At 39.6% G+C, this 13,442-nt stretch overlaps 1 protein-coding gene across 1 annotated transcript in view; it reads right to left on the reverse strand.

Annotated features, from left to right (window-relative positions):
* Positions 1–13,442, reverse strand: part of EPHA6 (EPH receptor A6) — an 850,663-nt gene that overhangs the window by 183,423 nt on the left and 653,798 nt on the right. Inside the window, exons 9-11 of the mRNA XM_084646856.1 lie at positions 13,208–13,316; positions 8,356–8,426; positions 6,339–6,464 (exon numbers count right to left, since the gene is read on the reverse strand). Of these exons, the coding sequence (XP_084502982.1) occupies positions 6,339–6,464; positions 8,356–8,426; positions 13,208–13,316 (306 nt within the window). The remainder of the gene's footprint in view (positions 1–6,338; positions 6,465–8,355; positions 8,427–13,207; positions 13,317–13,442) is intronic.

A 13,442-nucleotide genomic window follows, 5' to 3' on the forward strand; every position in this document is an offset into this window, starting at 1 on the left:
ATTTTTAGTAAAAGTCAGGAACAGGTCTTGGGCAATAAACAAAAATTCACCGAAGCCCGTGATCTGTCCCTGACTTTTACTAAAAATACCCAGGGGGTGGGGGACAAATTGAGTGCTGCCAGGGGCTTGCAGCTGGTCCAGCCCTGCCACTGCTTCTGCGGCAGGGGCTGATCACTGCACCTCCTGCCCCAGGGGGGCTGACCCAATCTCGGCCTCTGCTCCGGCAGGCCCGGGGTCCACTGCTCCGGCAGGTCCGGGGTCCGGTGCTCCGGCGGGTCTGGGGCTGACCTCCAGTCAGCTATTCAGGCAGCCCCAGTGCGGACTGCCAGCTACTACTCCAATGGCCCTGGGGCTGACAGCTACTTCAGGTGAGAAGAAGCCAAATTTATTTTTTTTTACCATCTGACATCTTTCTAGTGGCCTGTAGTAATATTACCAATTGTGTGGTGCTTTACAAACATTAATTAATCTCCACAACATCTTAGTGAAGTAGGGAGGTATTATTATCCATATTTTACAAAATGGGGAAGACAACAAGTTTAAATGATTTGCGCAAGACCATACAAAGAATCAGTGTCAGAACTGGAATTAGAATTCTGGATTTTGTGGCTCCTACTCCTGTGTCTGCCACAGGACAGACCAGCACTGATACACTAAACTGTCTTAGTAGAAAAGCCAACAATTGGATAAGCAGAGAATGTAAACACTCTCCGTGCACAGTGAACAGTGAAAAAATCACTCACACTTAAACCCTGTGTCGTATAGTCATCAAAATTTGAGTTAAAAAGAAAACAATCTTACAAGATTCTATCCATTAAATGTATTTAGTTTTGATGTATGGTCTCAGTCCATCTGTACTCAGAGGAGGAAAAATACCTTCCCATAATAAAGAACCCACTCAATCTCAACTAATGGAATTGTTCTGGAAAGAAAACTACCTAAACCATCCAGATTTTTTCCATGCTACCACAGACCTGAGCACCTCTCACTATCAGGAGCTCTTACTTTATCCACGTTGTACCCCATTTACAGGGTGACCAGAGAGCAAGTGTGAAACACTGGGACAGGGGTGGGAGTGGGGAGGGTAATAGCAGCCTATATAAGAAAAAGACCCAAAAATCGGGACTGTCTCTATAAAATAGGGACACCCTACCCATTTAGGACCTGGTGAAAGGACCCTTCTCTTCACACAGGCTTTTCAATAAGAAAAGAAGTGCAGAAAGGTAGCATTTTCCTGGATAATGAAATACAACACTTAAACACGGGGAGGGCAAAGAGGCAAAACATCAATTCATTTCTGTGTGTTCAACAGAAGAGTGTCACATCTAAGTGTACTGGAGAGAAAAATGGCCAAATCTATGTAAAATACTGGTACATTTTCATCTTTGGAGTGTAAGGGCAATACTCAAATAGGATATGAATAAATCACTGAATCTTGTTCTACTGTATAAAGAGAAGAGACTCTTAAGGAAAGACAAACCTATTAACATTTCCGAATCATCATTGCATCTACCATTGTAGTATATCAATAAAACAATGAATGGAACTTTGCAGAAATAAATATTATAAACCACAGTTCTTCAAGCCAGACTCATAGTTCCCTTTGGGAAATGCTCATATTTTTATGTCTGACAGTGTTAAGGAAAAGTTAGCACATGTGACTCCATTTTGGTTTGGGGCCTACCACTGTCTAAAAGCAAGCACATCATGCACCAGGAGGAGTGTTCCTTAGATACTGCATTGCTGTGTAACAACAGCGCAGATCTCATCAGGTTAACTGCTAGGAACTAAACCGAATTTCATCCTCTGTATTTTTTCAGTTGAGCTTCCCTCCACAGAGATTTTCAGAGTTTAATGGTATACAGGAGCATTATGGGCACAGCACCAAAGTCTCAACATTTTCCTATGTAGAAAAGTGTTTCTAGGAGCATTCAATCACTCTGTCTGGTTGAGTGATTGAGCTCAGATCGGGAAATTTAACAGTATGCATTTCCCCCAAATAAAAGAATTTTCCAATTCCTTTCAAGTGCCTGACCTCTATACTTCTTAGAATCTGAGAGTTTGAACATAATTATGCCCTGCTCTGACTCATCTTTCTCTGGTGGAAACTTTCCAGATTAACAGCCTGTTTTTTTTTTCAGTGTAACATGAATCATCCACAATATTTTAAGATGTTCAGAGAAGATGAAGCTCTGCAAACATACTGTCATTGTCAACTAGCTCAATACTATGACCTTCCCCATTTTATTCATTAAAATATATATTCTGTAAGAAAAATTAATTGAATGTCTCTTGCAAGAAGTGCCATAAGGATTTAGCAGGTACTAAGATGATATTCACAAGACATCGTACATGCAATTCAGTTGGAACCAAAACATTGCCTACATTGCAAAAAAGACCCACAAGAGTGAGTCTGAGAGCCGAGGGCAACTGATTCAGGCTAGCAGGGGTTGTGCTATGGGGCTAAAAATAGCAGTGTAGATATTCCCGCTCAGGCTGGCATGCCAGTAAAAGCTACAAGTGGTGGCTATCTATAGTCTGGAAGGGCTCTGTAACTGGGAAAACTATATATCATATATTGAGCAGTTCTTTAAATATTTTTCATTGTGATCATTTTACATACATTGACTCTCGGGTATCATTTCTGCAACCCTAACCAGACACTTTCCCAAATACGTAAAAGAATAATACTGTTTTAAAAGACTTTAGTCCACTGCAGTGTCAATCTGTGTTCCTGTGCAGGTGACTTATATTGAAGTGACCTTACACTTCCTACCCTTTTAACTAGCAGAGACTTTACAGACAGATTCTAATCTCAAATAAAAGGTGTACAGAATTGGGTATCTCAGCGTCAGCTACTGTGCCTGAATGCTAATCTGCAGTAGCCTAATTGTTTATGAGTACCTTGGCAGAAGGCAGAGTGAGCCACTGCACAGGACACAGTACTAAGAGCTGGGAGATCTATGTTCCATTCCTAGCTCTCCTGAGTAATTTTAGGGCTGTCGGCCTGACATCGATCCCGGGCCAGATAATGGAGTGGCTATATAGGACTCGATTAATAAAGAACTAAAGAAGGCTAACATAATTAATGCAAATAAACATGGGTTTATGGAAAATAGATTCTGTCAAACTAGATATCTTTTTTTGATGAGATTACAAGTTTGATTGATAAAGGTAATGTTGATGTAATATACTCAGACTTCTGTAAGACGTTTGACTGGGCACAACATTTTGACTAAAAAAGTAGAATAATTTAAAATTAACAGACAAATTAAATGGATTAAAAACTGGTCAAATGATAGGTCTCAAAATGTAACTGTAAACAGGGAATAATCATTGAGTGGGTCTGCTTCCAGTGGGGTCCCGCAGTGATTGGTTCTTGTCCCTGTGCTATTTAACATCTTTATGTTAAAAAACAAAATCACCACTGCTAAAGTTTGCAGATGACTTTAAAAATTGTGGGAGTGGTAAATAATGAAGAGGCCAAGTCACTGAGGCAGAGCAGTCTTGATTGCTTGGTAAACTGGGCACAAGCAAACAATCTGTGTTTTAATATGGTTAAATGTATACATCTGGGAACAAAGAATGTAGGCCATATTTACAGGATGAGGGACTCTATTCTGAGAAGCAGTGACTATGAACATTTTTGGCGGGGTTCATGGTGGATGATCAGCTAAACATAGCTCCCAGTGTGATGCTGTGAGCGAAAGGGCTAATGCAATGCTGGGATGCATAAACAAGCATCTTAAGTAAGAGTAAAGAGGTTATTTTACCATTATTTTTGGCACAGGAGCTCCACTGGTGCCCACAATTCAAAAAGGATGTTGACAAGTTGAAGATGGTTCATAGAAGAGCCAAAAGAATGATTAAAGGATTAGAAACAAGCCTTATAATGATAGACTCAAGGAGTTCAATCTATTTATCTTAACAACTCTAGAAGGCTAAAGGGTGGCTTGATAACAGTCTATAAGTACCTAATAGGGGAACACATTTAATAAGGGGCTCTTCAATCTAGCAGAGAAAGTTATAAGACAATCCAATGGCTGCAATTTGAAGCTAGAGAATTCAGACCAGAAATAAAATATAAATTTTTAATGGTGAGAGTAATTAACTATTGGAACAATTTACCAAGGCTCATGGTGGATTCTGCATAACTGACAATGTTTAGATCAAGTTTGGACATGTTTTTAAAAGTCTGCTGTAGGAATTATTTTAAAGGGAAGTTCTATGGCCTGTCTATACCTCAATGGTCCAGAATCAATTAAACTTGCTCAGGTAAAACTACATGAGTGGCAGTCCAGTTGTGGGGAAAGGACTGAAAACTCCCAGTGTAGACATACCCTTACTGCCTAGTTTTTCCATCTGTAAAATGAGGATAATAATACTTATCCACCTTAGTAAAATGAATTCATTTCTATGGGAGAAAAAACATTCTGCTAAGTGCTAAGGTGCTCAGGTTAGCCTTATGTGGCTAAGGTTAGCCTTCTGTCTTAGATGTACCTGTGGAGGACTGTTTCTCACCTAGTTCCATTAATATCTGTTGTACATCCCATCCCCCATCAGAAATTTGATGCAGTTTCATGGCAGTACATACCACATAGATGAAAAGAAGCTGTGCAATGCTTTCACAACAAAACCACTACATTGGAAGAATATCATCTACCTGGATTTGGGTCAGATTTTGCAAACTTTTCAGTGAACCTGGACTGAGTTGTGAACAAAGCATGGTGAGATGATGATTTAATTTGGAAGCAAAGGGTGGAATTTTCAAAAAGCACATAAGAGAGTTAGGAGCATGAACCCCATTGAGTTTCAATTGAGTTGTGCTCTTCATATCTTTAGGCATTTTGGAAAATCCCATCCCATATGAACCTCAGTGCATGGTGTCAGCCTGAAATCAGACGAAACTGTAATCTTGGCTGAATTTCAGTTTGCATTCTGAAGTGAAACTAAAGGCATGAAAGTCAACATGAAATGAAATCAGAAAAGAAAATTCAACAAAACTTCATGTGCAATAAAACTAGCACATTCTGCGCATCTTGACAAGTTTTGGGACTATCTTTCCAAGGCCAACTAAGAATTAGACCATTTAGAAGAAAACGTAGAATTTAAAATAAATGAGCATGTTTGTGTGACCAATAAGTGGAAACATTCCAAAACCCTGGGCTCTGTTTTTATAGTCTTCATAGAGATTTTGCTGTATTCTGCACACTCTCAAAGAAAGAAAATAAAGGTTTTATGATTCTGGAAGGGAAGATAGATTTAACTCTGTCAGTCAAAAGCCTTGTGTTCATGAATCTTCTGAAAGATAGATTCAGAGGGAACTCTGAAAGAGGTGTGAGGAAAATTAACCTTTGCAAAAATAGTGCAAACTGTATTCGCGTACTGGCAGTACTTGGCAAACTGAATATCATTTGGGATATATCTAATCTATGTCAGATGATAGAGCAAAATGTGGCCTCAGTGACACATAGTTTGCCAAACAGCACTGATTTTGTTTTTTTCCTGTTACTTGGTGAATGTCATACTTACTTTTTCCATACCTACTTGTCCTACAGTGTCCCTTTTAATAGGAATAGGTTATCTTCATGCCTCTGTTTGTATTTTCTTGGAGTCTGTCTGTCTGGATGTGGAAATAAAGACAGGCACCACTAGATTTATCTGTCAATCTTCCCCACCAGACCAGGTAGGAACCCTTTTTACTTTGTCTTTTAATTAAACTTTAGAATACAGCAAAATATTTGCAAAGACTATACATCTGTCACAATCTTTTCTTATAAATGTTCAGCCACCCTTCCCTAAAGTCAGAGTGTACTGCTCTCTGAAGACTCAACAACCCTAGATAACCCTAGCCAACTTATGGAGGGAGGACTGAACTTCTACTTGTAGTGTTTGCTGTCCTCCCTCCACTGTACAGCAAAGAAGAATCCGAGGACTGGCCCCCAACTTTCAGTGGAGAAGCTAAGAGACGCAGATTACCACTGCCATCAATCTGGACTCTTCTTCTGGAGGCAGCGCAATGACCTTTATCATCCACACTTTCCTGGTCTTGAGGGAGCAATTAGTTCCCATTTTATTCTTCTAGACTCTTCAAAAGAATGGGTAGCGCATCCATTTTTCTACATCAGCAGGACAGGAAAGACTTCTATTGCCATTCCTGCTGCACCTTTAGCACTGTGGGTGAGACCTGTCCCAGAGTGTCCTTGCCTGTTGGGAAACTCTGCCCACATTTGATACAGTATTTGATTGCCACCATATGACTTCAAGTTGAGTAAGGAAGTTTCCCTATGTCTAGGGGAGACAATTATTAATATTTTTGTAAATCTGCATGCTTTTACCTGCCCCTATAACTCTCTCAATACGAATTCTTGAAGGATCTATCTCCTTTGCAAACTCATGGACAGCAAGAGATGGGTCTTCATATGTGTCTGGATCAATATACGTTTTTATTCCTGGGAAGCGCACTGGAAAGAAAGGAAGATTTTACTTATGTTTTAGTCAAAAATCCTTCAACAAACATTCCCATGCTATAACCAATATTAACTTTAAAAAATGTAGTGAACAGATGGTTCAGTGCATTAGTGATGGGATATTAAGCCTTTCATATTTAAGATGACAGACACAATCTGGACTAGGTCAATAGTGACTGAAAATTATTAGCAACCGATTGCTAATTACATTGTAGCCTATGTAAAATGAATGGGTGGCCAAACATGTACAACAGTTGGCGTGCTTGTTGGCAGCTTTAGAGCTGACAGAGATTGAACGAATATGGAAGTAACAATACCCTCCCCACATAGAGGTGGTCTTTCTATGTGGGCTTGAGCGACACTGGAGAAGTAGGGCAGCATGCGTGGAAGTTTATATTTGGATTAATAGATGACTTCAGTCTCCAGTTCTGCTAATCCAATACCTTGCACCATCATGAATATTCATTCATTCAAAGATAAAAACCTCCACCCCCGAACTCCCATCCTGCTTTCCAAAGGGTGGTTTATAATTTGGGGCCTGATTCTGCTACCCTTACGTAAAGTACTACATTACCAGGCAAGCAGTATAGTAAATATTCAGTGGGATTATGAGTAAGGTAAGTGGAAGAATCGGGCACTTTAGTAAATAAGATGATAAAATTAAGGAAGGTTATAATTAAATGTGCATATATGAATCCTTCAATTGAATACTCAGCCCCTATTCTTCAGATTTGGAGATAATTTAATTAATTTAAAGATAATTTGCTGCATTGGGAAAAAGTAGCTCTTCAGCAGAAAAATATTGAATCTCCATTTTAGTATTTCATGTAATACTACTATACATCATCAGTATCAATGATTTTGTTACTGTTAACACATGTGGAAGGCAGTGTATTACCATTAAGGAAGACAGTACCAATATGGAAACACTGGAAATGGTAAATACACAGATAGAATACTGTTAATGTTTATTTTTGGCACATCCAATTTGTCATGTTTCCCAGTAGAAGTGGGAAACCACCACAAAGAGAATGGTTACTTGCCCTATAGGAACTATGGTGTTTTGAGATCTATTGCCCATAGAGATTCCACCTTTGTTGCACATGTGCCCCAGGTGTGCAAGGTCAGATTCTTTTGGGCTAGCAGTATCCATTGGGGCAGTACCTGCACCTCAGTACCCCGTGCCCCTGCACCTCAGAGCATAAACGGTAGAGTAGGCCAAACAGCTCCATAGTTCCTTCATCAATATAGAATCCCATAAGAGAAGGACTGAGCAGTAATTGGAAAGGAGGGCAGGTTGTGAAATCTATGTTGATAACAGACCTCAAACAACCACAGCTACTACAGGGTAGAATAACTGTTCTTTTCTCAGTGATTGTCCACACAGATTTCACTCAGACTGACTAACAAGCAGTAGTCTATTTGCATGGAGGTGGGTATGAGGAGTCTACTTGAACAATGACCGCAGGACTGCACTGCTAATCAAAAGTGTCTGATCTCACGCATGTAAGCTGCATGCACCACAGGAGCAGAATCTATTGATAATCACTTCATAAAGAATAATATAATACAGAGCAGTTGTGAATTCACAGGCAAGCCTGGAAAACTGACAAAAAGTGTTAATGTTGAAATCCAAAAGACGATGGACCTTTTCCCTTGCAAACTTGCTCAGTAGAACAAATGCAAGTTTTTCAGTCAACTTTTGCAAAGAGGCTACACAGATAACAAGAGAGGCCTTGATCCTACAGTGTGGGTCTCCACAAACTAAGGGGTTTGTCCACATGGATTAAATTACAGGGTCAGGGTAAAAATGTATAGAGAAAATACATAACTTTCATTGAAAATGCGACATAGGCATTAAATAACACGATGTTGTATTACTTACAATGTCCATTTTGCAAATGAGCCCTTCTTTTTTCTTCAGACTTCATTTTGGCCTTTATGTACCACTGGCATCTTTTTAAAGAGCAAACAGTTTTAGTTAAAATGGTTGTCATACACAGAATAAATGCACTTTAAGTTTTCTATAGAGGTTAATGACATCATAAGCTACTTTGATTACAAGGTCTACCTATTCTGAATTTACAGAGATTTATAGATAACAAATTTTTGAAAGATTATATCTTATGAGCAACTACAAAAAAGCAACATATAAAAATATAATGTGGTTGGGGTGATTAATAGTGAAATGAACTATACTGAAATTCAAATCAGACACAATAAAATCCAAACTTTTCAAGTTTAGCTCAACCCAGATATTGAATTTCCAGGTTTGTATTTATCTTTAGTTTTGTCTACAAACAGCAACAGAAAACCCTTGCAATTTGGTGATAAATTATTGAATTTAGCCTCTCTCATGCTATGCCTTTGTGTTTTTGTATGTTGATTTGTACATTTTAAACCTGATCGTATTATCTTTAATGTCCTGTGGGTTAAAACAGCTCACTTTTTCTATATAGATGTAATAGATTCTATGACATTAATGGGCTTCATGAAGGATAAAACTGTTTTTCCATGTCAGAACCACACATTTTCTCTAATTAGCCTCTGCTCCAGTCTCTGCATTCATTATTTTGTCACCTCTGTGAAGATGTTAGTGAATAAACAACATACAACCAGCTGTGTGAGTGTAACAATTAACTATATGTCTGAATGTATTTATATCAAACTACAAACTCCATTTTGTTTTGTGAGCACCATTTGGTTGTGTGGCTGTACTCTGCCTGTTGTCTTTTTGCCTCAATCTTGGACTGGAATTCCAAGGGTGTTGACAAGCGAAGTTGACAAGTGAAGACAAGTGAGTGAGAAGACAAAAGAGTGAATAAGGATTGTTAAACATGACTGACTTTGTCCTGTGCAGCATACCCATTATGTTGCAGAGGATGGCCTACCTGCAAGAAAAGAGTTTTCATCTAGTCTGGACCTCAGGTGGATTGTAACCAAGCAAAGGATTCCCTAATGGGGACCTTGATAACCTAAGGGAGGCTTTGAGGCTGGCCTGGAAGATCACCTGTTAGAGGGGACTGGAAAGTACAAAAGGACACGTTCTTCTCTTGGAAGCTCTCTCTCACCAACCAGAAGAAGGGAAGACTGGACAGGACGAGCAGGGACAGTAAATCCCAAAGGCCACCTTGGAGCAGTGAGGACACTGGAGGGAGGGTATTTGTGCAAAGATGTTTATTATTTTTGCATGGATCTGTATGTCTTGTATGCTTTCTCTGTGACAAAAGGTGTGGGTATTTAGAAATCTCTCTGCAGAGTCTCTTCCTTACACTGTCACATAGCTCCAAAGAGGGAAACCGTAAATTAGTGGGTCCACAGTTTAGGTGGAACTTTGAGAGCATGTAACAACTACTGAGGAAGCTCGAGAGAGCTGGCACTAGTTTCAGGATGTAGGTAATTGGACCACAGTGTTCTCACTGCCAAGAGTGGGAGCAGACATGGCATCTGCACCTGGAGTTTATGCCTAGACACCTGGAGTCTGAGAGACAGTGCCTCAATTCTGTTGAGCCCAAGCAAGTCAAGAGCACATGGGACCAAAGGTTTGCATCCAGTATCAAGGGCACACTCAGCTGAACCACTTTCACTTTAGGGGTTGCAGCATCATTCAAGTTTGGTCTGGTGGTCTCTCCATTGTGACAGAGGATCTGTGGGGCAAATTGCAGTAAGTGGTACTGTGATCTCATGAAGTCAGTAGCAATCCCACTCCATTTGGGGGCTCTCTTTTCCCCTCCCTGGGTAGCCCTTTTTTCTCTCCCTGGGTGGTGCTGCCCCTGACAATGGTATGCACCATGAGTAACATGCAAATGGTGGTGAGCGCCACTGTCCATTGCAACAGCCTAGTGCATGTCCAGCAGAGAGAGCTCACCTGGGTTGTAACAGCGAGTCTCTCTCAGTTTTGACATGTTTTTATTATTGGTAGTTTAGGACAAAACACTGAGGAATAATTTCTTTAATGATCAAAATAAATCATACCAGGCTTTAATGCTGCGTTCCCTGGAATTTAGCCAACCATCCCACATAATTTTTGTGGCTCTAAGTCATTGCATCTTTCATTTTAATATCTGAAACTGATGGAAATGCTTCCTATTTGCTCTTAGTGGATAATCATTCACTGAAGTACACAAGCAGGTGCTTATCTCACCATGCCTCTTCAATATAAATAGACTCATCAGCAGCCTTGTGATTCGACAGTCCATCAAATTGCTAATTCTAAATAGTGAAGCAGAACACATCTGTAGGGTACCAATCCAATCTTTCACACTGAAATTTGCCTCAAATCCTATAGTAAATTGAGTATTTATTCGAAATTTTCTCACTCTGTCTTCAGAGAATAATTTCTAATGAATACTCTCTTATCACTGTGTTTAAGAGATACTTCAAAATGAATCCATATCTTATGTAATTGAAAAGTTCCATTCAGTAAGGTGTTAGAAAGCTAAAAGAACCTCTGATGTTCTTAACGTTAGCAAAGAGAAAGAATGAAAGTAGGAAGAATTCAAGAATACCCACACCAATACTAATCTTATTCCATTACTGAGTTCCTTTTAAGTGAGGCATTCACATTATTTTTCAGGAATTTCACTTGATGATTCTACGTAATAATTTCTTTCAAAATTTTCCTGTCTTTGTTGGCCGAATCCATCTTTATTTCCATTGAAACAATATATTTTCCAGTATGTAAAGCAGTAGCTACGAGTAGAGATCTCTGCTTACACTCTTAATACTGAATTTGTCACATTTAGTCTTTGAAGTTAACTTCTCCCATTTATCTTAATGGAACGTTAATACCTACTGGTTCTACTGTTTTTTAGTCTGTCATGTTACACGCTTCACAAGAGAGCAGTGCACTAATTCACATAATGACGGATATATTCACATTCAGGAGGGCTAGAACTTCATCTGTCAACCAAATGAAAGCTTAGATTCTAAAGACGAGTGCAAATACGGGGTTCAGTTCCAAGCAATTCATAGATTCCCCCTTCCTCCCAAACACCAGGTGGGACACAGAGGGAGAAACTCAACAACAATCCCTCTTTGGAGATACTTCCACTTCATTATGTTGTGTGGGGGAATGGAGTCCAGGGTTTGTGCATACACAATCCCTCCCCACGAAACAGGCTGTGGGACCCCTAACTCCAAAGAAAACAAAAGAACCTCTCTGTGGAGTCTCCTGGATCTACAGTTGGACAATTGAATCTGTACAGAAGCCTCATGCCTCTAGAGAAGCTCTGTCTCCCTGTGACTTTTCCTGTTTCCTAGAGAAGCTCCATGACCAATGACTCCCACTGGCTGTAGGAATCCCAGGCACAAAAGGGAGTGGGAACACACTGTCTTTTCCTTGGAAACTGAATCAGGTACAGGGGGGAGGTGATGTCTGTCCACCTGGCCCTCTCCTTTCTTGTGAAACCTTGGAGTGAGAGAGAGGCCACATCTTGGGGCCCAGGGAAGGTGGAGCTGGGGAAGTGGTCGAGTCCATTCTTCCACATGAGAAGGGGAGACTGCTGCATAGATATTCTTTGTGGAAGATCTGAGACACATGATTCCCCACGCTGGCAGGGAGTGAGGTTTTGATCTCAGTTACATCTGTGCAAAATGGTAGTAACTCCACTGAGGTTATATGGATTTACTCCAGATTTACATTTGTGTAAGGAAGAGCACAATCTGGCCAATAGAATAAAAGCAACTCCTCATCCAATTAACACAGTGTCAGTATTAGACCGTGATCATCATATCAAGTGAAGCAAGCTGAACAGTCAGTATAGTATTACAAGGAAGGAAATGGAAATGGAATAAGAGAGTCATTGGATAAGCCCTAATATGTCATCTAGTGCATCTCCTGCTAATGCATCAATGTTTGCTGAAGTAGATTTAATAGGACTTTGTTCAGTCTAATTTTAAAAATCCCAAGCAAATAGGACTCTCACCACTTCCTTTGGGGAGACTATTCTACAATCTAATTAGTATTACTCTTAGTATGTTAATTCTAATGGTTTTCGATTAACTTCTCCTTTACTTAAGTTGATCACATTTCTTAGTTGTCCTTCCTCTGCTTCTGGTACCACTTTCCTGATCTGTACTTAGATTAGTAAAACCATGATTATATCACTAGACTGGACTGTTTTCATAAACAAGATATATAAAAAAAATCAAACATTGATCAGGCAATAGATTTCAATAAGCATATTTTCTCTTTGTGTATTTCAATTGCTACATCTATTGTTGGATATCTATTTTTTTAAAAGTGTAATACAGAAAGCGGTCACTGAAATAGGCTACTAAAATAGGTTAATAGAGTACGCACTATTGCTAACTGCAAGCATACCAAATAATGAGTCAAGTCCCCCCACAATCATGAGATTGGCTTAAAATCATGAGATTTAAAAATAAATACATTTGGGATTCTTTTTATTTGGTTTCTAAACCCTTAGGGTGTACTTGGATCATGTTTTCAAGCTTTTCTCGGCAAGGAAGTCTAGAAAAAATGAAAGCGTGATTCTCACCTACTCACATGACTCTAGGAGTGGGGCTTTAAACAAAACACCAAGTATTAGAAGATTCTCACTAAAATTGGAAGAGCTGGCAACACTCAATAAGGTGACATTTACTCCATGACTACTGGACTACACAAGGCCCTATTTGCCACATAAGCTGTGGACAAATGATTTAACTAATATGAGCCACTCACTGGGATGAATTTCACCATATGTGAACTAGTACAGTGTAATATGAATTACCTCCCAGTGATTAGGAAGAACAGAGTGAGGATAACCAGGAGAGTGAATCCACCAACCGCAGCAGTGGCAATTACAAGAATCTGCCCCTGCTCCGCAGCTATATCAGAAGCTGAAACAGAAACACAGAGAAGAGGGGTTAAAGTTTCAATGAGTGGGATACATGCAGAAAGGATCATAATATTCCACCAGCCTAATGCCTGATTACTCTATGAGAGCTGAAAGTTGCAATGATTTC

Source organism: Lepidochelys olivacea, assembly GCF_965140295.1.
Source record: "Lepidochelys olivacea isolate rLepOli2 genome assembly, chromosome: 1".
Classification (NCBI taxonomy): domain Eukaryota; kingdom Metazoa; phylum Chordata; order Testudines; family Cheloniidae; genus Lepidochelys; species Lepidochelys olivacea.